Source organism: Sodiomyces alkalinus (genome assembly GCF_003711515.1).
Source record: "Sodiomyces alkalinus F11 unplaced genomic scaffold SODALscaffold_4, whole genome shotgun sequence".
Classification (NCBI taxonomy): Eukaryota; Fungi; Ascomycota; class Sordariomycetes; order Glomerellales; family Plectosphaerellaceae; genus Sodiomyces; species Sodiomyces alkalinus.
The window spans coordinates 342,923-368,999 of record NW_021167082.1 but is presented as its reverse complement, the minus strand read 5'-3'; the positions used below and the strand labels follow the sequence as shown (position 1 = coordinate 368,999).

The window sequence follows — 26,077 nt, the reverse complement described above, 5'->3', positions numbered from 1 at the left end:
TGACCCTGCATTCCATCCCTTCGTGTCCCACATTGCGGCCTATTACTTCTGATTTTGCTGAAGAATGCGGAGGGAGATTTTCGAAGCCCGGCCTTCTCTCAGTTCAGCCGACTCTTTTGCACATTGGAAACACTCCCTCGGAACTCTACACCCAACTACAATATCTCACGTAGTGTACTACCCGTGCCGCGCTTGTCTCACTCACTCGTTTCTCCCCAGCACCAGGGTCGGATTCTACGGACCTCCTAGATCCCCTGACCCTTCTACGGACGAATCCAATGCGCAGAGGAGAAATAAAAGATCAAGTTGTTCTTGTTTACAGGTCTTAACATACACGTCCACCACCGCACATCCCATGCTAGGACCCAACGAAGCCCTCTTTCAACCCCTGCCATAATAGCAATTTCATGGACTTGTATTCTCTCAAATGACTACACAGCCGATGAGACAGTCCCCAACCGGGAGGCTTTTCCTTACCCTCGCCCACCCGGATAGCGTAACGGAGTAGTAGTCCACCTCCCATGCGAACAGCCGACGCCCGCTCCAACTCCCGTATTTCCTTCCTGCCCGAGGCGAAGAAACGGAATATAAATAATAATAATAATGAGACGAGACCTTCACCTTGGTATAATCAGGTACTTTTCTCTTTCCTACATGATACACGGCGGGAGGGCTGCTGGCAGGGACCCTAAACAAATATATGATCTGTAGCGGCCGACCAGAGCTTCGCGATGGGACAAAGGAAGAAAACGCTCCCTCAGAAGCTGAGACGACAGGTCGTTATCGGAAACCCCGGGCTTGAATCATCTCAAAAAAAGACGATTTTAGCCCATGACCAGACCCTTCATGCTGGCCAGATCGCCCTCCTTGGCTGCAATCTCGAAGTAACCGTAGATGATGCTGGGGAAAAAGAAAAAAAAAATAACATGTTAGCCCAAAAAAAAAAAGGTACTGAGATGGTAGACGAAATAGCCTGCTTCTTAGCAAAGAAGGGGGCAACTTACGTGACGGCAAGAAGAGTACCAGTGCCCGAGCCCAGAGCACCCATCAGGTCGCTGGCGACAGAGAGAGCACCAATGCAGGCACCACCAAAGGCGGCAGCCGTAGGAATGACGCGCTTGAGCTCCTTGTACATGCTCTGGTCACGATGTCCAGCCATGACGAGACCCTGGTCCTTGAGCTGCTTGGCGACGTCGCGGGGGCTGGAGCCGGAGACCTCGATCCACGTCTTGGAGAAGACGGCGCAGGCGGTGAGCATGTAGGTGATGTACACGAGGGTGTGGATGGGGTCGATCAGGGCGTCCTTCATGTTCAGAGGCGGGGACATGTAGTAGGCGAGACCGGACACGGCGGCGAGCTGCGAGGTGCCCTCCTTGGCCTCCCAAACACCGAAGAGGCGGACGAGGAGGTTGTCGGAGAAGCGGGAGTACAGCATCTGGCTGATGAGGAAGACGTTGGACGACAGGGCGGACTGCAGCATGATGGGCATGTTCGAGGTGTAGAACAGGCGGACCGGGTACGAGCCGCGAGCGCCGCGCTGGCGGGAGGACTTGACGGGGATCTCGACGCGGAAGCCCTGCAGGTAGATGACGGCGGCGAAGACGGTGATGGTGGCGAGCAGGTTCATGATGTTGGGGAGGTTCTGGCGGTAGAAGGCCTCGTGGAGCGCACGCTGCTTGTTGTTCCAGGTCAGGAGCAGGTGGAAGAGCGCAATGACGGCACCCTCAAACTCGGGGCCACGGCCGGTGTTGATGGTGGTCGGGGAGAAGGCCTTCCACATGATGGACTCGCAGATGTTGGTGGCGATGAAGAGCGAGATGCCGGAGCCGAGGCCATAGCCCTTCTGGAGGAGCTCGTCCAAGAGGATGACGATCATGCCGGCCACGACGAGCTGGAGGATGAGGAGGAAGACGATGCCGGCGCCGAGGTCCGAGGGGGGTCCATATTGACCGGAGAAGACATAGACGGTGGCAGTGCCGGCAGAGAGGACGAAGGCCAGGAGCTTCTGGGCCGTTTGGTAGAGCTCGCGGTCGGACTTGAGGTCAAGGTTCACGTCGATGACGTGAGTGCCGGCAAGGAGCTGGAAGACCATACCGGACGAGATGATGGGTGTGATACCGAGCTCCATGAGCGTACCGCGATTACTGGCCATGACCATACGCAGCCAGTAGAGCGGATCGGAGTTGTCGGAAGAGACGATGCCATAGAGGGGCATTTGGCTCATAACGAGGAAAACAAGCAGAGTCAAGGCCGTCCACATCAACTTTTGGTTGAAGGGAATCTTGGTCTCCGGCTGCTGAACCTCAGGGAGGAACGGCACGAAGGGCTTGACGAGGTCGAGGAAGCGTACTGGATAGAGTGAGAGACAACGCGTTAGCCAACGAAATCGCGACTTAGTGTGATCGAATGATGTGGATGAATGATGTGGCATTGCATTCGAGACTCCATCTGCGTCCCAGTTCCCCGTCCAACTTCCGCAAGCCGCCCGACGAGCTTTGGAATGGAAATGGGAGGGCAATGCGCGATGATGGGGAGACATGTCGCGATGGGCAACAAGAAGCGGGAACAAACTCACGGGAGCTCATGGTGGCGGTGGTTCAATGACGAGATTAAAAAACACAATGGTCCTAGTTGCCCAAGAGAGCAGAGGAAAAGAAAAGAAAAGAAGAATGCTCTGAGCAACAATGGCCCAGGCTATTCAGATAACCTGAAGGAAAGGAGGGGGGGAGGAAACGAAGAGAGAAAGGACGGAATATTAATCGCGGAGAGAAGAGAGGGAGCTTGGAGAAAGGAGGTCGAGGAGCGAAGGCTGCGATCTGGCTTCAAAATCACCCGAATTGTCAATGTGTCCAAAGGTCGGGGGGTGGAGCATAGACACGTGACTGGCGTTTGTCCGCCAATGGCCAATTGCTTTAGTTGATTGGCTCGTCAGGCTTACAAAATTACCCTCTGATCGTGCGCTCTTTATCCGTATCAGTAAGATAAGGTGCTCAGTGCTCCGTACCTTAGGTAGGTAGGTACGTACCGCCGGCGGACTCATGATCGAGACCATATTCTTCTCCCCAACACTTCCTTCTCGCCTATGCTATGCCCCGCGAGGTGATATATGTCTCTCAGTGTCTCCCCGGGGAATGCCTGTATGGTCTCAGCTTTTGCGTATATCCATTCATCATCATGCAGCTGCAGCTGGCATTACCAGAAGAATGGCGACCAAGAACCCTCCTCCTCGAGAGCCCTTGATCTTCGTCCTTGGGTCGACAGGAACTGGCAAATCCGAGGTGCGTCTTTCTTCGTCCCGTTACAACGCTATGCGCCCTCGTCTCCTCCTTCTTTAAAGACGACTCTCTCTCGACTCTCGGCTGAAGTGTTTCGCAGCTCGCCGTAGAGCTAGCTACGAGGTTCAACGGCGAAGTCATCAACTCGGACGCCATGCAACTCTATAAGGGCCTCCCTATCATCACGAACAAGATCACCCCCTCGGAACGCCGCGGCGTGCCCCACCACCTTCTAGACCATATAGGCCTCGACGATCCTCCCTGGGTGGTCGACGACTTCAAGCGTGCAGCCACCCAGGCCATCCAGGACATACGGGCCCGCGGCCGCCTCCCCATCCTGGTCGGCGGGACGCACTACTACACCAACGCCCTCCTCTTCGACGAAGTCCTCGTGGAGGGCGAAAAAGAAGAACCGTCCTCGTCTTTCCCCATCCTCTCCGAACCCACCGACGTCATCCTCGCCAAACTCCGCCAAGTCGACCCCGTCATGGCTGCCCGCTGGCACCCCAACGACCGTCGCAAGATCTCCCGCTCCCTCGAGATTTTCCTCAAATACGGCCGTCCCGCGTCGGAGATCTACGCCGAGCAGAAGCGCCGCAAGGCCGCTGCCGCTGCCGCTGCCGTTGAAGGAGGCGGCGCCGGCGGCGGGGACACACCCTCCTGGCAGAACTTGATGTTCTGGGTCCACACCGACCCCGAAGTCCTGAAAACCCGCCTCGACGGCCGCGTCGACAAGATGCTCGCCGCCGGCCTCCTCGACGAGACGCGCCAAATGTTCGAGCACGTCCGTCGCAAGGAATCCGCCGGCCAACCGGTCGATTTCACGAGGGGCATATGGCAATCCATCGGCTTCAAGGAACTCGAGCCATACCTACGCGCTTCCTCCTCCTCGTCCTCGTCTTCTGTACCCGAACCCGCCGACCCCGCCGATCCCGCCGACGCCGTCACCCTCGCCGCCCTCCAGTCCTCCGGCCTCGAAGCCGTCAAGATCTCCACGCGCCAATACGCAAAATACCAAACCCGCTGGATCCGCACCAAGGTAGTCCCCCTGCTACGGGACCACCCGGCCGGCGCCATGTCCCGCCTCTTCGTCCTCGACACAACCGACCCCGCCCACTGGGCCGAACAGGTCGCCGACCCCGCCGCCTCCATCACCCGGCGCTTCCTGGCCGACGAACCCTTACCGGACCCGGCCTCGCTTTCCCCCGCCGCGCGCTCCGTGCTCGAGGCCGTCGTGGCCGCGGCCGCGCCGGAGTCGCCCGCCGCGCTGAAGCAGACGCCGTGCCAGCGCACGTGCGAGCTGTGCCGCGTCACCTGCGTCACGGAGGAGTCGTGGGAGAAGCACCTGAAGAGTCGAAGGCATAACGCCATCGCGCGAAGGGTGAAGAGGAGGGCGCTCGTGCCTGTGGAGACCTCTGGCGAAGAAGCCGGCGAGGGGCCCGAGATGGAGAAGACTCAGGGTGAGAGAGGGACTAGAGGGAGGAGGGGAGAGGGGGATAGATCACGTACCCCTGATATGGATCTGGGTTCAATAGATTTTACGCCGCCTGGCTGACTACAGTGGCGAACCTCGAATATTTTGGAAAACTGATGGATAATGTGATGTTACTGTGAGATGTTTCCCCTCGGTCCTCGCTTTTCGTGTTCATGGGTGAGAAGTCATGGTAGAAACAACAGCGAGAGAAACGAACAAGTATTGTACATTGGAATATCAGGCCCATCCCCCAAGACTCCAAGGGGTAAAGTAAAGAAAGCCCCATCCATCTATCGTGGAAACTGAGCAGCGTATCGTCAGGAAGACGGGCTGGGGGGATATGATAGAAACCCCGTCTGTATGGCTGAGAAGAGATGACGTTCCAGCATGCCCACCCGAGCGCCCCAAAAATATCCTCGTTCTAACCTCTATACGTCTTGATCCTCCTCGTTCGAAGTGCGCCACGATGCGCAAACAGCCCAGTTCGAAATGTAGGATCCCACGGTAACCATATATGCCGATGCATCATCAACTCCAAAATACACACCCCAGACAACGTGTTTCCGTCCCCTCCGCGCACACACCACCAAATTTACTCCTTTTTGCTATCCCATTTCCCAATTCGTCCATATCGTCGTTCGTATACCGCTACTCACCACGTCGAATGCGGCGGCGGCGCCCCAAAATTCCCCAACCCGCCAAACGCCAAGAGATCCGAAGCCGCCTGCGGGTTAATCGTGGCTCCCAGGTCCGACGACGGCCCCATCTCCGGCCACGGGTCCCAGTCCGAAGCCAGCGGGTCGAAGAATCCGTTCAGGAAATCCATCTGCATCTCCGACGCCGCACCGTTATCCGTCGTCGCCATCGCGTTGTTGTTGTTGTTGTTGTTGTTGTTGCCGTTGTTCCCCGGCTTCGCCGTGCCGGGCCGGCTGCTCAGAGTCGCCGCCAGGTCGGCCGGCAGCCGCGGGAGGATCTGCCGCAGCTTGTTGACGCACACGGGCGGTTCGCAGGGGGCGCCGAGCTGGGCGAGGGCCTGCTCGCGCCGGGGCCAGGTCTTGAGGATGAGGTGGGCGAGCTGGAGGTGGGGCTTCTGTGTCATGGTGAGCAGCTCTTCGTGGTACTCGTACACCTTGTCGAAGAGGCGCCAGGTGCGGTCGGCGAGGCTGCCGGTGGCGGGTCGCTTGTGGAGCATGGTGGCGAGGTAGATGATGATGTCGACTTGGCAATGCATGGTGAAGAACCACCGGTAGTTGCGGTCGTTGACCATGTCTGCGTAGGCCAGGTTGCTCTCCTCGTGGCAGACGAAGATGCGGAAGATGTTGTCGTGGACGTTCCTGACCTCGGTGCCCCATTCGGGGATCTGGCGCATCGGCGTGATCATGCTGCGGAGCCTGCCGAGAAGCCCGGGACGGATGAAGCTGGCGGCGACATGAATGGGCCCTGCCGAGGTATCGAGGTAGCGCTGCTCGATTTCGATGAGCCTGGCCTCGAGTTTGTCTATTACGGCGCTCTGCGTTGCGAGAATTTCGATGGCGGCCGCATATTCCGGGCTATCGGGGTCGGCGCCCTGGGTATGGAATATCGCCTCTTCCGTGTCCAACATGCGGTTGCGAGAAATGAACCGGCCAATCTCGCAGAACATGATGCAGAAAATCATTTCGGTCGGTCCCTCCCGCGGCTGGATCGGTTCGGTGGACCCTCGGAAAAGACTCGAGTCGTCGATATTGGTGGGGATCTCCGTATCCCAACCCCACGGCAACAGAGTGTCTGCGAAGCCCGAGGTGATGGCATATTTGCAATCCAACATGATGATCTGCCACCAGACTCTCCTCCTCATCTCGGTCTCGAAGGGTGGCAAATTTAACTTCTCGCCGTCGCGGTGAAGACCCATCTTGTAAGCGATACGGATCAAGACTCCGCTCAGCACCCAAGCCGCATGACGATCGTACCGTCCTTGGAGAGAAATCTGCATGTAAGGGCTGTTAGCAGTCTCCTGGATGCGGGAAGAAAGAGAGCAGCCAAGGGTGGCGGGAAAACAGGGAATTGACACGTACAAGGTAGAGTACCAGCGCCTGCAAAGTGACCATATCATAATGCTTCATAAAGTTCACCCGGGTCAGGGCTGACTTGACGCCTGCGGTGAAGGTTTTGAGAGCCTCGTCCTTGGAAGTATCGAGCATCTGCCTGCACTCGGACTCGGATAGCGATACCGTACAAACAAGGTATATGGCGAACAATAGGCACTGGATGTTATTAGGTACGTTTCGATGGTTGGCAGCGGCTTCGATGACGAGGGGCTGAAGAGACGGAACATGGACCAGCTTGGTGAGAGGGTTGATCCTTTCGAGGAAGACCTGCCACAGGCGGAAGACCTGGACGGGGGAGGGAGCGACGTCTTCTAGTTCGATGGCGGAAAAATCATTGAGGAGGAGATCGACGTTGTCGTCCGGCGTGACAGCGCTGGAGCTCAGGGGGCTCTGTTCCTCGACAGCCTCAGCGTCCACTATGGCGCGCATGGCTTGGAGCTGTAAAGTAATGGGGGCTGTTAGAGGGGAAGAACTGAAAGAACGGAAGGAAAAGCGGGAGAGTGGAAGAAAAGGGGAACGATTTACATTCTCGTGAATGGTACGCCACACGATGCTGTCAACAAAGGTGACACTCCCGTCCTGTACAACGAGCTTGCCGGGGCGCTTCAAGTTACCCGAGGGGTCGTCGCCCTCGTGGAGGGATGCCGAGGGAGTTTGCATGCCAGCGGGGGAGTGTGGTGTAGGCACATTTGAAGATAGGGTGGTTTGGGCGGTCTGGGGCCGAGGGCTCGGAGCAAGGGGATGAAGGCCGGGAAGGCTGGGGACGGGAATAGAGTTCGATGACGACGCAAAGGTGTAGGCAGCAGAGGCAGAGGCGGCAGTGGAGCCGACGGAGGAGGCGGTAGGTGAATCGGCGAGGTTATTCGGTAGGTTAGGAAGCGGGCCGGCGGAGGCATACTGTTTCAACAGGGCTTCGCAGCGGGCGAGTCTCTCTTGGAGGTCCTGGTTCGGTCGTCTTCTCTTCCGAACGGGAGCTGGGGTCGATGGCGAACAAGGGACGTTGGCCTGGAAGAGAAAAGAAACATGGTTAGCGTCCTGGCGCAGCAGGGCGAGAGAGAGGAGTTGCGGAGGGAAGGGGATAGGAAAATAATGAAAGGTATGGGAAATTGGACTGCGCAAATAAAGCGAAGAAGCGTGGCAGGGGCAGGGTCCAGGCAAGGCGACAGCAATCATGGTAGCTAGCTCACCTTGAGGCAATTAGAGCAGGGCATATTCCTGTCGCATTTGATCTTTCGATGTTGGCAGAGGACGCATGCCAAGATCCTGGGGGGCTTGACATGTTGTGTCTGCTGCTGTTGCTGCTGCTGTTGCTGCGGTTGTTGCGATTGTTGCGATTGTTGCGCCTGTTGCGGCAGTTGCTGGCCGGGCAATTGGCCAGGGGTTGAAGCTTTGGATCTCATGACTGGGAGCGTGGCGACGGTGGCAGGGACATCGCCAGGAACAATTCAAGGGACGGGTTTGCGACTGCGTATGGCGCACCGGGAGGCGAACACGATGGGACGGTGGGTTCGCCGGCGACCGGTAGTCGGATGGGAGAGGGCCGATCTCTCGGGGCGTATCGAGGGCGATTTCCTCAAGGGTTCGTAATATTCCGGACAAATTGGACGGAGGGGAAAAAAAAAGGTGCGACCGACTCGGGCCCGACGGTTGAAGAGCGGGAGCGTAAGAGAGGCGAGTATGAGCAGCGTGGGGTTGCGGCGAAGCGGAAGTACCGCGGTTGAAGAGAAAGAGGCGAAGTTCAGTCCCGGTGAGGTGTATTAGACAATGTCGAGAAACAAAATCTAACCCGCCCTCCGTTCTATTAGTCTCCCGATATTAAAGTTTCCTAGTGCTTCAGCACCAGAAAGAAGCACAAGATGTCTTGACAGGCATGGGGGAAACAAGGACAATTGGCTGCTGCCTGGACAATAACTAGCGGACTTTTTGTCCACACAGGGGAGAGGGATGAGGACCACGTAAGACAGTGAGCTGCGGTGACATTGCTGACGCCAAAGAAGAACAGGGGCAAGGAGGGGTCAGGAGATAAAGATTTCAAATGGGATATTTCGAGAAAAACTTGAAAGACAATCCTCCTACCTCTTGCGATTAGATAGTACGTTGTACTTCGTAGCAAACGCTGACGAGCTTGAAGACAACTGCCGTGGATGGATGCAACCCGAGGAGGTGGCTATGCAAATCGCCAATTTGATAAGGGCCACAAGCCAAGCGAAGCGAGAGCCGCCCATTCAACAAAGCGAGGAGCGATCTGAAACCTCCCGCGGAGAGTTTGAAGCCGGGAAATTGTGTGCAAGCAGCGGCCCAAGCAGTCCGAGCAGTTCCAAGGAGCGCAAGGAGAGACGAGTGGGGGAGCAGGTGGAAGCCCAACAGAAACCAGCCCCAGCGGAGTCGGAGGCGGAGGTAAGCAAAGACCGATATCGTCTCTCCTAACCAAGTCGAAGCTTGCCTTTCCCACAAGCTATCCGTATCAGTATGTACGTGTACTGTTAAAAAAAAAAAAAAAAAAAAAAAAAAGGTCTTTCCGGAAGGGCCACGGAGCGGAGTTTTGGAAGCTCCCTAGACCGTTGAAATTCGGCCGAGTTTGTAGAAAATATAGTAAATAAGGCTGTTGTCCTCGCGAGAGGAAGGACGATGACGCTCCTCTCACAGTAGTTAGCTGGATGTAATCCTACTCAGTAGGATGCGGTGGATGTAGGATGTAATTACGGAGTAAAGATGTCGGAGTAAAGACGTCGGTTTGATGACGTGGGAATTGAGAGTCGGGGGAATCGACAACGGGAGAAGGTAAGACCTAACGGCGGGGAGAGAGGTAAGGTAGGCGTTTATTGGGAGGGGTTATTACCAAGTACCACCAGGTATCGGTATCAGAACGTTCCGCAAGGTAGACGGATACATAAGGTACAAAGTATAGTCCCTAAGGTAGGTACCTAGATACCTAAGTAAGTAAGGTACCCTTCGTACATACGTATACGGTATATTCCTCCTGTCGAACATAACACAAGGCCCTAAGGTAGCTGACGACATCCTCTCAAGATTACGGCCGCCCAAGACCAACGTGATGCTGCTCGTACTTCCAACCAAACATATATATACGAGGCGTGCATGTTGCTTTTGCGTTGCATGACTCGAAACTACTGTACAAATTGGGCTCAGATTGTTTACCTAAAAAGGACAAACTTCAACCCATGCATCTCCAACAGATATTCGAAGACTCTCGCTTTGAACCAATCATGGCTAATGTGTACGTGTACTAAGGTACGAACAGGTACTCGGTGCCTGCTTGGCGACTAAGGTACCTTACCTAAAACGGATTGTCCAATGTGCGTACAGAGGTAATTACGTCTTTCGCGATTCGCATTTCGTATCTCGCATTCGGACTCTGGAGCTGATCGAAGTCACGCTTCTCGGGAATCGGTCATTCGTGCCACCGAGGCCGATACTGGAAAAGTTCTTCGTCGCGAAATCGTGCATGGTTTGTAATTTATAAGTTGGGGTTCAATTCATAAATCAAGAAAAACAAGAGAATAACAAAACCCCCTCAAGAAAAAGGAAAGAAAAGGAAAAAAAAAAAGAAGGGGGGGGGGGGGTTGAGGGTCTTCATGTCTCCGATCCCGAACACGAACACGACAGAGCACCCAACTGATAACCGTCAGAACAACCAGTACGTACGAAGGACGTTGACGGTTGGACTTGTCCCGAAAGCCACACCAAGGGTTTACCTTGACAACGACACTACGACGTACACGGTACTGGGGCTCAACACTGTCAGTGGTGTATCGTGTTGCGTAGGCATCTTGCAAGGAACGAACACTCGATGAGAGTCACGTAGATGTTTTCCCTGTGCTCAACTAGGTATCTACTATCTATTCTCGCTGCAGCTATGGATGATCTTGAAGTCCGCTGGAGTAAGGCAGTCATAACATCGATTCCTCATGTCGCATGTGTCACACAAAACAGAAGCTCCATATTAATATACCTTGAATTTCCATTTCCATTTCCACTGCTATTTCCGTTTGATGAACTCACCAGGAGTCCCATCTGCTAACTAGCATGTCAGCAACCAGGCAAAAGGGCAAAGAAAGCTCACCTAATCCAAACCGCGGGGCAAGTGCCCCTGAATCTTAAGCGCAATGCATCGACCTAATATCCGTTATACCGGGGATCCCTCCCGACAAAGGGAGGCTGGAAAGTTTGAGCAGGCGGAATCGGCGTCGGATGATGCAGCCGGGCCTGGGGTGCCGTCACAAACCGTCCAAGCGGCGCAGAAGCAACGCCACCATTAGTAGACCGAGCCGCGGCCGCGCTGCGTGCGTCGGAAGGGAAGTTCGCCGCCTCCGCCGTCCGCGGACCGGTTTGCAACTCGAACGAGATGACCGTGTCGTCGTCGTTGTCGTCAACGACCTCATTGCGCCGGTGGCCTTGGTTGGTGTTGCCGCTCTCGCTTCCACTGCGGCTTCCGGCTTCAGAGCCGCTTCGGCTGTGGCTCTCGCGAGCTCTGTATGAGTTCCTCATCCCGTAGAGGCTCAAGATGACGAAGACTGTCAAGATGACGCAGTTCAGAGTCAGTAGGGTTATGAAACCCACGCGGAACTGGTCGCAGTTCATGGATCTTGGTGCGATAGGAGCCATCTTGAGTTGGGTACTCTTCTTTGTGTCTGGGAATATATTTCTGGGAATATATTTCTGGGAATATATTTCTGGGAATATATTTCTGGGAATATGCTTCTGGGAATGTGTCAGTACGTTGCAAGGGAAGGAAGCGACGTACCTATGTGTAACTGATCGAGCTGATATCTCTCGGAGATTTCTCAGGTTGAAATAGTAATCTGGCTTTGGTTTACTGTTGTTGCTGTTGCTGTTGCTGTTGCTGTTGGTTGATGCTGGATGGAAAGACGACCGGGAAGAAGAGCTGGGCATGGTCATCTTTATAGTCCTTGCTCGAGACGATCATCCTCGGTGGAAAGAAACAATTCTTTGTCTGTTCTCTGTCAAAGACTACTGTTCTGTTAAGATATGTTCTTTGAACGAGGCGATTATCCTCAGCGGAAAGCAACATTGCATTGTCTGTTCTCCATCGAAGATCACTGTTCTGTTGAAATACCTTCTTTGAACGGGAGGAATAAAGGTATCCCTAAAGATAGAATAAAGAACAACTGCATGGACACAGAACAAGATCATCCTGTCTCGGTGTACCTGTTCTGACGCTCGGTATGTCGGTGTGCAGAGACATCATCATAGTTCACCGAGCAATGCCCCTGAACTGGCTCCTTCCACGGCAGGTGCGTACTGTTAAAAGTCCATAACCACGGCAACTGCGCGCCTTCCTTGAACCCAAGAACGTCCTTACCCATCGTCCCAAAGCCAGGCAGCCCAAATTCTTCTCAACTTCTTTCTTTTCAACTCTTTCAACCCCTTTAACTCTTTTAACCCTCTTAACCTTCACACCAAGCTTGACAACAAACCATCTCAGAATTAGCTCTTCTATCTTCTCTCATCTCAGAAGAAGATACGCTCATGAGATATAGGAGACTTGCCCACCATGCCCGTCATCTCCACTCTTAGCAACTCGGTGGCGCGCGTGATGCCTGTTGCCAATATCACGGTTGCCAATATCACGGCCCTCCCGTCGCTTGTTTCGTCTGGTATCCAGGCATCGCCAGCACTGATCTTGCCCTTGACAATGCCCTCCAACGTCACAGGATCAGCCGGGACTACCGAGTCTGAACCCTCTCCCAATTTCGTCGCGGCTTATGTAGTCCTTTTCACCGTCCCCGGCATCTTCATCGTCATCGCCGTCATCGTCACCATCAAAGATCGCCGTGCCGCAAAGGCCTGCAACCCCGACGTCGAACTCGAGGAGTTCCATCCGCACTGGTTCCCGTGGCGCAACGCCATTCGGGAGACCGAGGGTCCTTCGCCGGGCCAGGTGCGCTCCAGGGCCCCAACTCCCAAGCCCGCTGCCGCCGCCGAAGATGGCAAATGGCGATGGAAGATCGTCAAGGGAAAAGGTAAGCAGCCCGAACGCCCCGTCCCCGCCTCCCCGAGGTCAAGCCTCCCTGGCGAGATAAGATGGACTAACCCTCTCGATATCGTCGGCCCAGCCAAACCCACCTCGACCTCCCGCGGCGGCCCGCCCCAAACCGCCGAAGAATGGCAAGAGTTCCTGCGCCGCCCGCACCCACGGGGAAACAACAACGCGAGGGCCAGGGCGCAGACCCAACCCACCAGCAGGTCCAAGGGCGGCCGCCGCCTGGTGCCCGTCCAGGAACAAACGGGCGAGCCGTCCCAGTCCCGGTCCCGCACCCACTCGGCGCCTCTGCCCTTCCCAACCCCCTGCCGCCGACCCTGTTCAAGAACCGCGCCCCCTCGGAGCCGAACGCCTACGCCCACATCCAGATCGCCTTGCCCCTGGCCCTGCCCCAGCGCCCGTCAACCTCGCACTCGCACTCGCACTCGTCCCGGTCGCGCCGCTCGTCGCACGCCCGGTCCCCCAAGCGACGGCCCCGCGCGCACTCCCAGCCGCAGCCGCACAAGGCCGGCGAGAAGTCGACTGCCGAGAACAAGAACATTAGCATGGGCAAGCGCCGACATGGCCCCAAGCTGCCCCCCGTCCCGCCCAATACCCCGACCTCCCCCAGGGCCCTCTCGCCTTCTCCCGGTGCCGAGCAAGAGCGCCGTGAGCAGCACCTGCAGGGCATCACTATCCCATACGTGCTTGCTTTTGATTTCGGTTCGGACGCTGAGGACGATGTGAAGAGCGACGGAGCTGCCCCGGAGAAGTAGTAGCATGTCAAAGTCGAGGGCAAAGATGTTGCGGCTCGGATCTCGGCAAGCCCTTGGAGAATTCGGACGGGCTGTTGCTTCGCTCGCGCTGTTCTCTCACAGACCCCGGTGGCTAGGTGGAAACAAATTCGTCGTGGTGGCTAGTCAGACCACAAATTGCATGCATATTAGCAGAGACGTTGCCGAGTTGCCAACGAAGGATTGAGACTTATATCTGAGGTCAGTTTGTTGTGACGGCGCAAGGACCATGGGCCAAAAGTCACAACGTAAGGAGGTAGGAAATATGCCAGCAACACCCAAGTACGCAGGAACAGAAAGTAGGTAGCCAACGAAAAATAGAGACCTTCCATGGTGGTCTTCGATTGCTGTAGACCTCATAAGCCTTCTTTCCATTCTCTCTCTCTCTCCCCCCTCCTTCCTTCACGGCTATAGAGTGAATTCCTACAGCTTCGGTCTCTGATAGTCTTGATGCACCCGTTCGCTGGCCAGGGCGCTGTGCGGCGGCACATATGCACTCTTAAGATCCAAAACGTGCGGCATGCCGCGAATAGTTCCCAGATTCTGACATCTAGCGCCCGGTTATTGGCGGTGACCCGATGCGATGTCCTTTGCCATGATTACTCCCAGTAGTGTCCCGAGAAGCATGAGATACTGTGTCGAATTAGACTGCCGTTTGTTTTTTTGTCTTGCGCTCAGATTCCGTAAACTCCCGCCGTCCGTTGTATTTCCCAAACGCCGCAAACGCCAAATCCTAAAGAAATCTCCAAGAGCTGCCTTGTTCGCTCTTGGTTCATGCTGGGCCCGGTGCCGCAGACATACCGAACAGAATGATAAGTGATTAAGGCTGAAAGAATTGTATACAAATAAGAATAGAGTTTGAATCGAATTGAGCCCGCTGTGCGAATAGTAGGTAGCGCGTATGGTGGATTACCCAAGCCAAATTCCGAGTAAGCATTGTTGATCGCGCCGACGGGTGATATAAGCAATGTCATACATGAGCAGACGCCGACAGCCATTTAGTCGTCGTCACCCCAGATGGGAGCGTTGAGCGATTTGCTGACGCCCATGCCGACACCGACAGCGACGCCGACAATGAAGAGAATGATGGCGACTTTGGCGATAATGCGGTTTCGCTTGCTGAGATTGGCGAAAAAGTTGCAGGCATAGCGGCTCCGCTTCGCCGTCTTGGCCTTTTGCTTCCAGTGCTGCTTACCAGGCCAAACGGTGGGGCAATCTGGCTTGTCCTGGGCGGCCGACTTGCGACGACCGTAGGGTTCAGAAGTAGTGGAGACCATGGCCTCCATGTCGGTGTCGAAAGGATTGTCGGCCTGATGAGACGGTGTTGTGGACAGGCTGCTGTTGCGTCGCAGCTCCATCGTCTTCTCGGGAGCAGACTTGTGATTCAAATCCGGCTCCATGGCGGCGGGCTTGGGAACCGTAGGAAGTTGGTTCATGTTTAGGCCTTGCAGAAGGAGCCCCGTGTCTTCTGCAGCCGTTGTCGCCATGGGATGGAGGGAGGGTCGATTGTGTAACAAGAGGAATAGATTGGATTCGACCGAGATAGGAATGTGGCGGGAACGGGCAGATCAGTGGCGAGTTGATCTGAATAAAGGGGAGACTGAGGACCCTTAGGGGAGGATTGGAATGTTGTCGTGGACCAAAGCTAGAAAAAAGGAGTTTGAGGTCGTCGAATCCCCGTCGCTGAAACTTGACTGTGGCGCGACCCAGAACAGACGACTAAGAAGTGCGTGCAGTGAGATGTTGTAAGACTGTAGCCAAAAAAGGACAGGTTAGCACGACATGGTCTTGGATCAATCGAACTTTACACGAGAAACAGCATAGGGGTCAAAATGGACTGATGGCTGGAAGGGTGTTCCGTGACAAGGACAGCGGGGGATTGTAATGCCAGGGGGTCTAGAGCTCGATTTAAAACAGGAGGGCAGGGGCCAGGCAATAATGAAGAGGGTGGTGCATGTTCACCACTTGCGCAGCGGTGCGCTTCGTGTACGAGGAAGGTTGAGTTAGAAAGCATGCTAGGAATGTACGAACCAATTGTCGGATATTTTTCAGAGGCTTGGTGAGAGCCAGTACCGTTTCTCGACGCTACCCACATAGACAATGCAAGTTGTAGTGTATCGAGGGTACCGTTGCCGAGAAGATGACGGTTTCAGCGAGTAGGCGTCAGCGACGTGGAGGCTGGAAGGACGAAAGATTATGTCGAATTCGGACTTGTTGGAGCCAGCCACACACAAATGGCACGCAGGACTGGGATAGGAAGCGGTTCCCAAAGTGCTCTCTCGTCAGACAATTTGCGACGTTGTTTCCGAGTCGGAGGTATACGATTAAGTCGTGAAATTGTATGGGTGCTTATTATGGGTTGAAGAAGTAAATTGAGAAGATCTGAATTCAGGTAACGCGTATTCGTTCCGCCGTTCTTGGAAGCGAAAGATAAACGGGGTATCTAGCGAGATCGAAAATTGGTTGCTGGACGGGAGGATCAATTCTCGGGGACGGCGAAGGGGCCAAGTCGATGAGCAATGAGGATTGGGAGTGAGAGTTAATACGATCTGCCCAAGCCAGAAAGGTGAATGGTTAAGTGACCGCGTTGCGTGGTGCAGTTGCGAGGGGATCGTGTCAAGTGCAAACCACACACGGGTGAGGCTGGGAGAAATGATCTTGAAGAACGAAGACGGGGATGGGGAGAGGAAGAGAGGAAGGGAGGAAGAGAGGAAAAAGAGGGGACGACGGAGAGGAGGGAAAAGAAAGGGGAGACGAGCCAGGGCATCCAGGGGTTAGTGACGATGCTATGGTGTATGCACGGGGTGTACGACGTACTACAAATACGGCGCACAAAGTATGGTGCTACAAAGTACCTCGTCCATAATTACTGGGACGTAACAGTGGTTTTGATGAGGGCCAAGAAAGGAGAAATCCATGTTCATGCCCATTCCTCCTTGGTCCTTCTCCCCAATGTCCCTCAAATGTGCCGTCCCTGTTCCTCCGTACAACGTACCTAATTAGTTCGTTGTCTCCCGTCCTTGTTCAGGTCTACCTTATTAGCTACGGAGAGCTGGGCCCCTGCCATTTTAAGGTACCTGTACTCCTGAAATTGCGCTGGATCTGTGTCTTGTCTTTCCGTGGCAGATTCAGAAGGGTCCGTCCCCTGGAGGGTCAAGGTGGGGAGTTTCTGCTTTGAGCTTAAATGTAGGCTGGTGAATTGTATAGTGGTACGCGCGTCCTGGCGAGAACAAGACGAGACTTGTAGGTTGCAAGACCTATAGTCAGGTCAGCAGGGGGGGGGGCAATAGTCAGTTAGGCTGTAATTAACCTCTAAATTCTGCTCTGCATACTGAGTTGGCAAACCATGAATGGACTCGCGTCCGTGGAAGCGCTGCGACGAGAATACCCAGCGAGGAGAACAGGGCAGACGGGTGGGGGAGCTGTCAGGGGCAAGACACACCGTGCAGGTGGGACAAGCCATCTGATTGGCTTTCGATCGGGGAGCTACTTGGGTAGATCTGGTCTAGCTTGTCCCGTCGCAGCTTGGCGGGGGCGACGAATAATTAGCGTACCGCCGCTTCTGGTGATTCTCGTCGAGTTACTACTAAAGTCTCTGCTACGCTATATTTGGCTGCGACGTGACTTCTTTCTATATCTTCCAATTTTTTTTTGTCCCTTTCTGCATTCATGACCTTTTTTCCTTTTTTCTCTTCTTGACTCGCAGGAAAGCTTAGAGTCAAGAACGGCCAAAGCCAACCAAGCGATACCATGGGCTCTTGTCATTTCGTTGATTGGATGCAGGATATGCGCCAACTCTTGGAAAGTGGGTTGAAGACTCGGATCTCTTCCCTTAATCCCCCAATTATTAGACGTCCTCTTTGTATCATGTCCGGTCTTTTCTCTTTTCAGACGAATAAGACGCAAATGCGATCCCAAGGTGGTAGAATAGAGTTATCCCGGGACGGCTGACGAGTGCAAGCAGACAGGTGCTGCTCTTAGAGGGACTCACTGCGGGTCCTGCAGAGCGGCGGCTTCTCAGAACTTGTGTGTGACCCGACTGACGCGTCAATATTGCCGTATAATAGCGTCCTGGCGAACAAAGCGACGCGATGCCGAAAAAGCAGACATCATTACTTTTGTGCTTTTTGGACAGTTGTTTGCCTGTTGCTCCCGCGCACATATCCTTCCAATGCTATTATTTAGGCGGTGTTCTAATGCTGAGTAGCGCAAGTTTCTCGGCTGTGTGGTCTCCTCTTGGAAATGCACCCGGCAGGTCACTTGGCAGCTAGCGCTTCTCAGGTCAGGAGCTCTCAGCTCTCAGCTCTCAGCTCTCAGCTGTCGGCTCCCAGCTGTCGGCTCCTCCACCCATGCTCCCCGCTCGGGGCACGTGTTTGAGGGACATATGAGAAGGGGGATTGCAGATTCCCCCCAACAGGGTATCGCGCTCTCCGCACCAACTGAAGGATGGGGGATGCAGGGACTTGTGGTTCGAGCCTGATAGGGATAAGGATGGATTGGTCTGCAGGTTGCCGCCGACTCGGTGCCAACACCCCCAGTTTACCACATTCGTGGGATTCCCCTACACTGTTCCAAAATACTGGCGAACAGAAACTCATGCGGTGGTGATGCGACCATCACATGGTGGTTCCAGAACCGAACCATCAATCCAACACAACGTGCCTACCTAACCTATCTCTGTGTGTAGAGGCGAAAGACCCCGCGTCAAAATCTGGATGCTTGATCTTCCATCCCGTCAGTAGGTCCCGACCACAGCCACCCTGGACGCGGGGTTACTTCGTGCTAGCGCGATAGCTAGACAAACCACTGGTACGAATTCATAGCTCGCTGTCACATGGGAGAGGGATTGAATGTGGATTGTTGTTGGACCAAGGACAGAAAGAACTCGCCATCTTTGCTCACTTGGTTGGCACCGTTTTCGGCCTTCTGACCACTAGCCCGTATCTCTAACTGACCTCCGCCGTGCACTGGGCTGTCAGCATCCAACCTCCCCATATTTCAATATTTCTTTCTGGTGATGGATGGCACCGTGTCAAGCCTGCCAAGATGTTGTTATCTCTAGGACTTTGTCGGCAGAGGATTCGCGAATGATGGGATTTCTTATCCAGTTAGCGGCAGGTATTTTTCTTTTTCCTCTTTCCTACATCTCTATCTACACGTACCTGCTGTACGGACACTAGTCTGGTTTGGAAAAGTCGTGATGTTGATATCATCATGCCGCCCTGCCAGGGCGGGGATGCGTCCAAGGCTGATAGAAGTATCCGCACCCTGTGCCAACTGCCAACCCAAGTCGGTTCTATCGAAGATAACAGTATCTGTGGAAGCCGATTGTTCCTCTTCGCCTTTTTCCTTTCCATGGGAATTCCTGCCCCTAACATGGCGATGCAACCCAAGCCCTTGGGCCGCCCTCCTTTTCCTTGGATTCAACTTGCATGCAGTGGCAAAATCGCATGTCTCGACCAGTTTACAGCGTCGCCCAACCCCGAAAATGCCGTTTTCACATGAACGCTTGCCATAGTTACTCTGTACATATGAACCAACAGCAAAGAGACCCTCGGCGCCACCCGTCCTCAACCAAAAGTCGATTTTCACCAATATGATATAAGACTACCTACGCTTGCAAGGACGCGACGGCCTGCTAAAGCCTGCACGAGGGCTGTGTTCCGTCACGGCCCGTTTCTCCGCCGCGTTTCGCCTGCATGGCCTGTACTGGAAGCGTGCAAGAGAACCCCGGTGGTATCGCCTATCTGGTCCTGTGGCTCTTTGGGCGTCACGTCACCCACGGCTAATTATATAATAAGGTAATTGCGAAGTTATTACATATGCGACACGGTCCAGATGTTGTTTGAGACGCGCTGCCCTGTTGTGGTATCGTTGTTTCTTGGCCGAAGGGATATATGTACTTTTTGGGTCTGGCTTTTTTTATTGAACTTGATGGTGCACATACCTTCGTACTCGGCAAGGCAGCTGAGTGCGCTGGCCTTTACCCGGCTTGGCGGATACGTTGTGTTGCCTCTGTGACCCATCGGGAGCTTCGTGGTCAAAATGGCATGGGCATGGCATGTCGCGACACGGTTCAGCGACGTCAAATAGTGTACCTGTGCCGACTGATTTACGGCAGGGGTTTTGCATGAATCAGAAAGGGACTCAATGGGGAGACCTCACGTTTTAATATCAAGACCTCACACATAATATTTTGGTAGGGCTATAACGCCGCCGCCAAGACGCATATATACAACCTATTAGATATATATATATATATATATCTGTATAACGAATGCGTTCTTCGTTCTATTGTCCTGGGCTCGACGTCCATCTGGCGTCCCAATTGTCATGATCCCTGGAAAAGATGTATCGACGGGTTTACATGAGGTGCTTTCTGTATCCCCAGTTGAAGGGCGAACGCGAATGTACACGATTATCCGCACAGGTATACATCAGGTACATAGGTACATCCCCGCTACGCCATTCAACGGGCATCTCATGGAAGTCTCCAGCGTAATCGCAACAACCTCAGTTTCCACCCCCGGGTTACATCGTGACATCGTAGCATTCATCTCCAACTATCCGGCAGTATTGTACGTTAGCCATTTTTACCTGAAGCAAAACAAGCATTCCGCGCATCCATACAAGAACACGACTCATATTACCAGGAACAGACTTCATCCTAGAAATCACAATGGTTCGTACATACGCGCCCTTTACCCACCATCCGTATCCGACCCTCTCGTTCTCCCCGCGGCCACTTTATCTCAGTCTGCCTGGGCAAGGCTAATTGTCGCACCGCACAGAATAAGGACGCGTCCCACACTCACATCCACTTCCACCGAGCTCGAGACGCCGATCTTTTCGAAGACTTCTGCAAGGATCGCCTCCCCAACGACGACGTGTATGTCCCTCCCCACCTACAGCCCATCAATCCGGAAGATGAGGACGACGTGGTGCCGGATCAGCATGCCGCCTTCGGTATTACCAAGGCGACACAGGAACGGAAGGAGACGACATGGAAGGATCTCGGTTTAGCCAGCTTGATGGTGCAAGGTCCCAAGAGCGGCCGGGGGAAACAGGGTGGCTCGAGGCTGCCGCGGTGAAACGCTTCGTTGCAGAACGGGAACCGGAAGACTTGTAGGCGATGGTTTTTTTCTATCGGCATGGCATAGAGCGGTTGGAGTTTGGAGTTTGGAGTTTGTTCTGTGATTGAGGGTCTGGGGCTACGCGTATGAAGGAGCGTGGGAGAAATGCGGTTATAAACAGAAGCCACGGAGTATGCACCACGCGCGAAAATATATATATTAAAAAAAATAAAAAATAAAAGACTACGGTGGCCAAGTTGAATGCTACTCTAAGCGCCAGTATGGTGCCCAGCTCCTCGCCCACCACCAAGAATCAAACGGTCGCAGAAGAGAACTCTTGTCTGTCTGGGTGGTGAATACAGTCCCATGCCACAACGACAACCATATCTACGAAAAGTCCCGCCCCAAAAACGCCATGCATGCCCGAAAGATTCAAGAGACCAAAAAGCAAACCAACACCGAAAAATCCCTTGTATCAACCTTGCGACTTGTGTGTATCACTGCTTAACATACTTCTCCCGCTCCAGCACCTCAGGGCGGAACTTGACAAGGAACACAGTCCGCCCCGGCCACAGATCCGCTTCCTCATTCGTCGGCGACCGGATAGTATGGGCGCTGACGCGCGCGGGGAAGCCGGCGCCGTCGCACGCGCCCTCGACGATGCCGGCCACGAACGCGGCGCAGTTGAGCTGCGACATCTCGCGCGGCACGCTGATGTACTGGTTCACGAGCGGCTCGTTGTCGACGATCATGTACTCGTCCGGCGTCTCCGGGTTGGCGCTCTTCTCGAGCCGGTCCGCCTGTCGGCCGAAGAGGTGCGTCCAGAGCATCTGCTTGATGAAGTGCAGGAGGGCGATGATGGTCAGCGGGCGGAGCTGCGAGCGGGGTGGTTCGCGGAACAGGAGGAGGTCGAGGAGTTTGAGGCCTAGCGGGTGGCCTTGTGCGTTGAGGCTGCGGGGTGGGAGAAGGTCGGGAATGTTAGTTCGAGCACCTAGCTATTGGTACGGCAGATGTTGGGGGGGGGGGGGGGGGGGGGGGGGGGGGGGGGGGGGGGGGGGGGGGGGGGGGGGGGGGGGGGGGGGGGGGGGGAGATGATAGATGGGCTGGGGGAGGAGGAGCGAGAATGGACACGCACCGTTGTTCTAGCTCGTTGACTCCTTTGACGCGGCGTTGCGCGTAGCTGACCATCTCGCCGAAGAGGTAGGCGAAGCTGGCCTGGCTGAGTTCCGCGGTCCTAGTGCGGTTCAGTGGCCGATGGTAAATTGTCTTGCCGCTGGAGGGGAGCCGTAGCCCCGATTGCTCCTGGCCGGGGCCTTTGCTGGAGGATAGGTTGGACATATTGGTCAGATATTCATTGGGGAGAAACAAGTCGGCGTCTTTCGGTCACCCGATGGCGATTGGAGTAGGATAGTCGGATCCGAAATGGCGGCTTGGGAGATGGAGCTGGAGAAGAAGCTTGATTGCGGTGACAGGCGAGTTACATACCCAACCTTAGTCCCTCGGTGAGTAAGCTTCACCTTCGGTCTGGTTCGGTGTGGATTCCAGCTGCTAACGGTGAACACCAGCGTGTCATTCTTCGACCCCGAATATTCGATTTAGTGTACTTGGCTATTGTAATTGAAATGCTAAAGGTTCTAGAGGGAATAATGAGAGCGCGTAGTAATGATTTAAGTGTATAGGGCCATATAATGGAGGGCTATGTTTTGATTCCCGCCCGTACACCATCTCCGGCTTTTCATCTCAACTAACTTTCTAGGGTCTATATGAAATTTCGCATGCTTACGTGATTATTATTGTACATAAATCATAGCCTCTATTCTATTATTGTTTTGTTTCCCGTAAAATTACTGTATAGAACCTCCTCAGGACTCGGCCTTGGCCGCCTCTGTGCTAGGAGCAGCTGCCGCCAGGACATCGGCCTTCTCATCGGAACCCGCGGAACTCTGCCCCTTCTCGGCAGCCAACCCAGTCGCGCGGCCTCCGGCAAGGTAGTCCTCGTACTCGCCAATGTGCTTACCGCCCGCGATCCAGCGCTCCGTCCGAGAAGCACGCTTCTCTTCGCACAGCTTGACCAGCGCGGGCCAGTAGACGGAGTGATCGTACTCGAATTCCAATGAGCCATCGCTGAACTCGGCCCAAAGCTGCTCCTTGGGGACGTACTGGCGCATATCCTCATTGAACTTGAGTTTCTCGCGGGTCAACGGGTCGATGAAGGGCGTGATGAGCTTGAAGAAGCCCCAGACGACCCAGGGAACTAGGTTACAGTGTAAGTATTGGGCATTTTATGAGCCACGGGGCGAGAGCCAAGAAGTAGTTAGTGGGGGGCACCTACCATTAATGATGAGAGCCTTACCAAGGCGCTCCGGGTAATGAGTCTGCAGAATACTGAGCACCTCGCGGCCCAAGCTAATAGAAGGGGCGGTGTTCGAGCGGCTCTTGCTCGTCTTGAAGTTGATGAGCAGCGCGAGGGTCTCCTGGCCGGGCGGCATGAGCTCGATGACGCGCTCCACCATGAACACAAGATGCTGGACCTGCCGCGGCGACGCCTCCGTGTTCTGGCGCCCTGGGTTCAGGTAGTGGCAAGGGCGGCCCTCGCGGTCGAAGCCGAGGAGGATCTGCTTGCCCGTCTCCGACTCGGGGCTCACGTGGTCCGCGGTCACGGTGGCGTCCGGGGCGACGCCGTAGTCGCGGCGCCAGGCGAGCGTGTCCAGGAGGCGGCGCTCGGACTCGGTCTGCTGCCACTTGGTCGCGCGCAGGTAGCGGAGCAAGCATTCGCGCGTCAGCCATTGGCGTTCCGCGTCGGTGATGGGGCCGGTCTTCTCCGGGGACGTGGTCTTGATTTCGGTCCAGGAACGGGCGCGTTCGAGGAGCCACTCGTACTTGACCTTTTCGTCGGCGGTCAGGGGCGGACGCGGTGGGGGGACGCTCTCTGGCGTGGGAGCTAAGAGGGGCGTCTTGAGGGCCATTGTGTGAGTTGACGTGGAGCGGAGGATGGAGATTAGAAGTGGCGGTCGTGTCTCATGCAAAATTCGCGAGCTTCTAGTGAAAAAGTCGCTGGTGTCTAGGTATGCGATGCTGCAGATGATGTCAGACGGAAAGGAAGATCCCGGAGGTTATACAGCAAATTTAACCCACAGGTCCTCGACAAAGCTCTGCAGCAGATAAAGTGAGCCTGGGAAAGAAGAAGGAAAGAAGAAAACAGATGCAAGAATAAAAATAAAAATAAAAATACACTGCAGGAAAGGATGTGCTTCCGGTGAATGAAAAAAAGTTCCGGTTCACAATGAAGCTGACGGGAAATTAGTTCAGTGATATGTCTTACCTCTAAGCCACCAGATAAGGGAGTTGTTGAGACTGGATTACATAAGCAGTCTAACCCCTTTTCCAGGGGTATATGGTTCCTGAATCGTGACTACTAGTACATCCTGCTGTATTACACATGCCTACTTGGTCTTTCTTCCCTGAAACTTGTCAGCTGAGACGCTGTTCGTTTCTGTAAGGTGATGACGGCCACGCGGTCATGAATCTACTTCTTTAAACCCAAGAAATGTACAGACATGCGCCCTGCTGCAAGAGGTCTCAGAGAAAGCTACACAAATGTCAAAAAGCACCAACAAAAGAAATATCAGTGACATGACCTCTGGATCCCAGCGCAGCTCTATGCGGATCCTAGGGCAGTATGGACAAAGGGTAAGCTGAATGGGTTTAATTATGACTACTGGATACTTCATTCATTCTTTGACATCCTGGCCAATTGACCCAATTCTGCAACCTCTGGGATGTTTTCTTCAGAGTCTCAAGTTTCTCAACTGGACGATCGAGCAAAGGAACTTCCGAGGTTTACTTAGCAAAGGCTCTCTATATCTCACATGCCTGCAATTCGTACAGTGAGTCGTTGAAGACAACTTAGCAGATACCGAAACGAAGAGACTGTATGTATCATATGCAATCAAGATCCAGCGTATTGTATTGATCTACGTGTCTTACCTGTCTATGTAGAACAATATCGTGCCTAGCCAAGGAGACTTGTCCTCCCAGGGCAGCGAAGCCAAGTTTATGAAGAAGAAACACATCTCTCTGCTCCGTCCTTCATTAGTAAAACACCTCCTCCGGCTCCTCTTCGTCCATGTGCTGGTGGTTCTGAACCTCTTCCTCTGGCTGTGTCTGACTTCGAATTCGAAGACCGCACAGCACAGACTGAAGCTCATCCATATCAACCTTCCCTTCTCTGCACTTCACACTGCCAATCGGGATTTCTTCATGTGAACCCCGCGGCGCAAAAACCGGCAGAAAGTCAGAAGCATCCTCCGGACACACCTCAGGGTCGTTGGTAATAAGCGCAATTCGAAGCAGTAGCTTGGGCTGTTGCCGCGCATTGCACATCGGCTGCCCGAAGCCCTCTTCAAGGAGTAGCTTTGGAATCCTGTTCTCTAAGACGGGCGGAAGCCTGTCAAAAATTAGGTTATGCAGTACTCCCTGGAAGAGATCACTGTTCGTCAGATCGCGGGCGTAGTTCTTCGCCATACGAATATAGTACTCCTGTCGACTCTGGGATCCCCTCAGCTGGGGCAAACCTGGGGCTACGTCTTGTGAGGAGAGGACGACGTCGACGTCCATGGGGTAGCGGTCGTGAGACGCATCACATGTCTCCGCGAGATCTGGGATCGCGAGGTCCTACGAAAGCCATGCCGCGTGATGTGTCGGGGACCGGGTCTTGAATGGTATCTGGTTTCTTGCAATAATCCATTTTGGGAGGTTCCTGATGCCGAGATGGTAATGGTGTCAAGGTGATCAAGTTTGTCTGTTCGACTCGGTCGATGATAGTGTGTAAATCTACCTGGTGAGATTGGTTGAGACGTGTAGTGGTGGGGGTAAAGAGGTTGATAGTTGATACGTAGGTAGTTGACTCGAATCTTTGTAGACTTTGCAGTGTCTGGTGCCCAAGCGTGACGTATCGAGTGTAAGAAGCCTCTCAGAAAAAAAAAAAGAGACTCTGGGGATATATATACCTGCATAAGACCTGTCTCCTCTCGAGATCATAGCTCGTTGTAGCCGGGCATTCTGCACTCACTTGAGTTTGGCCAGGTGGGTTGAATCACACTATGGTGAGTGAACCTTCACTGCTTCAGACCTACTCTTTCACTCTCATTGTTCAAGTTAACTAATAAAGTACATATCAGAGAGTGAATTACTGGGTCACGTAACCCATTGATTCGAAAACATCACTGAATAACAACGGAACTGGATATTTCTCTACGAGTATGTTGTTCAGGGAGGCTTTTCAGGGGTAAAGCCAACCAGGTGTCTTGGAGTGGAAATAAGAATAATTATTATTTTATCCAACCTAAATTAATAATATAATTCATTCAG

At 54.1% G+C, this 26,077-nt stretch overlaps 13 protein-coding genes across 13 annotated transcripts; 5 read left to right on the top strand and 8 right to left on the bottom strand.

The window, feature by feature from the left end:
• Window positions 1-385: 385 nt before the first annotated feature.
• On the bottom strand, window positions 386-2,802 carry SODALDRAFT_332419 (pre protein translocase). Its single transcript, XM_028611703.1, has 3 exons — window positions 2,576-2,802; window positions 1,005-2,349; window positions 386-900 (listed from the first exon to the last, which is right to left on the bottom strand). Exons 1-3 carry the CDS (start codon window positions 2,583-2,585, stop codon window positions 825-827), a joined length of 1,431 nt encoding a protein of 476 aa, XP_028466784.1. The 5' UTR covers window positions 2,586-2,802; the 3' UTR covers window positions 386-824.
• Window positions 2,803-3,043: 241 nt separating this feature from the next.
• SODALDRAFT_332417 (tRNA isopentenyltransferase) lies at window positions 3,044-4,991 on the top strand. Its single transcript, XM_028611702.1, has 2 exons — window positions 3,044-3,278; window positions 3,376-4,991. The coding sequence occupies exons 1-2, from the start codon at window positions 3,204-3,206 to the stop codon at window positions 4,828-4,830; spliced, it is 1,530 nt and encodes a 509-aa protein (XP_028466783.1). The 5' UTR covers window positions 3,044-3,203; the 3' UTR covers window positions 4,831-4,991.
• Window positions 4,992-5,329: 338 nt separating this feature from the next.
• On the bottom strand, window positions 5,330-8,462 carry SODALDRAFT_149802 (hypothetical protein). Its single transcript, XM_028606846.1, has 4 exons — window positions 8,024-8,462; window positions 7,362-7,841; window positions 6,804-7,274; window positions 5,330-6,715 (listed from the first exon to the last, which is right to left on the bottom strand). The coding sequence occupies exons 1-4, from the start codon at window positions 8,234-8,236 to the stop codon at window positions 5,402-5,404; spliced, it is 2,478 nt and encodes an 825-aa protein (XP_028466782.1). The 5' UTR covers window positions 8,237-8,462; the 3' UTR covers window positions 5,330-5,401.
• Window positions 8,307-10,514, top strand: SODALDRAFT_358812 (hypothetical protein; the record flags this gene model as incomplete). The annotated part of the gene is made up of 10 exons (XM_028614127.1): window positions 8,307-8,415; window positions 8,460-8,552; window positions 8,772-8,799; window positions 8,900-9,233; window positions 9,455-9,495; window positions 9,591-9,617; window positions 9,867-9,888; window positions 10,034-10,074; window positions 10,164-10,305; window positions 10,464-10,514. The coding sequence occupies 10 exons, from the start codon at window positions 8,307-8,309 to the stop codon at window positions 10,512-10,514; spliced, it is 888 nt and encodes a 295-aa protein (XP_028466781.1).
• Window positions 10,515-10,709: 195 nt separating this feature from the next.
• SODALDRAFT_332414 (hypothetical protein) lies at window positions 10,710-11,709 on the bottom strand. Its single transcript, XM_028611701.1, has one exon. The coding sequence runs from the start codon at window positions 11,460-11,462 to the stop codon at window positions 10,974-10,976; it is 489 nt and encodes a 162-aa protein (XP_028466780.1). The 5' UTR covers window positions 11,463-11,709; the 3' UTR covers window positions 10,710-10,973.
• Window positions 11,710-12,064: 355 nt separating this feature from the next.
• On the top strand, window positions 12,065-13,674 carry SODALDRAFT_149697 (hypothetical protein). The gene has a single exon (XM_028606845.1). The coding sequence runs from the start codon at window positions 12,373-12,375 to the stop codon at window positions 13,585-13,587; it is 1,215 nt and encodes a 404-aa protein (XP_028466779.1). The 5' UTR covers window positions 12,065-12,372; the 3' UTR covers window positions 13,588-13,674.
• Window positions 13,674-14,113, bottom strand: SODALDRAFT_149690 (hypothetical protein). The gene has a single exon (XM_028606844.1). It carries the CDS (start codon window positions 14,007-14,009, stop codon window positions 13,761-13,763), a length of 249 nt encoding a protein of 82 aa, XP_028466778.1. The 5' UTR covers window positions 14,010-14,113; the 3' UTR covers window positions 13,674-13,760.
• Window positions 14,114-14,632: 519 nt separating this feature from the next.
• SODALDRAFT_323460 (hypothetical protein) lies at window positions 14,633-15,121 on the bottom strand (the record flags this gene model as incomplete). The annotated part of the gene is made up of 1 exon (XM_028609804.1): window positions 14,633-15,121. One exon carries the CDS (start codon window positions 15,119-15,121, stop codon window positions 14,633-14,635), a length of 489 nt encoding a protein of 162 aa, XP_028466777.1.
• A 2,263-nt stretch (window positions 15,122-17,384) lies between these two features.
• Window positions 17,385-18,321, top strand: SODALDRAFT_358807 (hypothetical protein; the record flags this gene model as incomplete). The annotated part of the gene is made up of 5 exons (XM_028614126.1): window positions 17,385-17,439; window positions 17,616-17,660; window positions 17,702-17,754; window positions 17,842-18,102; window positions 18,142-18,321. The coding sequence occupies 5 exons, from the start codon at window positions 17,385-17,387 to the stop codon at window positions 18,319-18,321; spliced, it is 594 nt and encodes a 197-aa protein (XP_028466776.1).
• A 1,848-nt stretch (window positions 18,322-20,169) lies between these two features.
• SODALDRAFT_332411 (hypothetical protein) lies at window positions 20,170-20,799 on the top strand. The gene is made up of 2 exons (XM_028611700.1): window positions 20,170-20,316; window positions 20,426-20,799. Exons 1-2 carry the CDS (start codon window positions 20,314-20,316, stop codon window positions 20,723-20,725), a joined length of 303 nt encoding a protein of 100 aa, XP_028466775.1. The 5' UTR covers window positions 20,170-20,313; the 3' UTR covers window positions 20,726-20,799.
• Window positions 20,800-20,898: 99 nt separating this feature from the next.
• SODALDRAFT_294141 (TRAPP I complex) lies at window positions 20,899-22,142 on the bottom strand. The gene is made up of 2 exons (XM_028608741.1): window positions 21,843-22,142; window positions 20,899-21,658 (listed from the first exon to the last, which is right to left on the bottom strand). The coding sequence occupies exons 1-2, from the start codon at window positions 22,043-22,045 to the stop codon at window positions 21,205-21,207; spliced, it is 657 nt and encodes a 218-aa protein (XP_028466774.1). The 5' UTR covers window positions 22,046-22,142; the 3' UTR covers window positions 20,899-21,204.
• A 217-nt stretch (window positions 22,143-22,359) lies between these two features.
• Window positions 22,360-23,954, bottom strand: SODALDRAFT_350241 (CRAL/TRIO domain-containing protein). Its single transcript, XM_028613463.1, has 2 exons — window positions 23,040-23,954; window positions 22,360-22,961 (listed from the first exon to the last, which is right to left on the bottom strand). Exons 1-2 carry the CDS (start codon window positions 23,671-23,673, stop codon window positions 22,570-22,572), a joined length of 1,026 nt encoding a protein of 341 aa, XP_028466773.1. The 5' UTR covers window positions 23,674-23,954; the 3' UTR covers window positions 22,360-22,569.
• Window positions 23,955-24,799: 845 nt separating this feature from the next.
• On the bottom strand, window positions 24,800-25,324 carry SODALDRAFT_323456 (hypothetical protein; the record flags this gene model as incomplete). The annotated part of the gene is made up of 1 exon (XM_028609803.1): window positions 24,800-25,324. The coding sequence occupies one exon, from the start codon at window positions 25,322-25,324 to the stop codon at window positions 24,800-24,802; it is 525 nt and encodes a 174-aa protein (XP_028466772.1).
• Window positions 25,325-26,077: the final 753 nt, after the last annotated feature.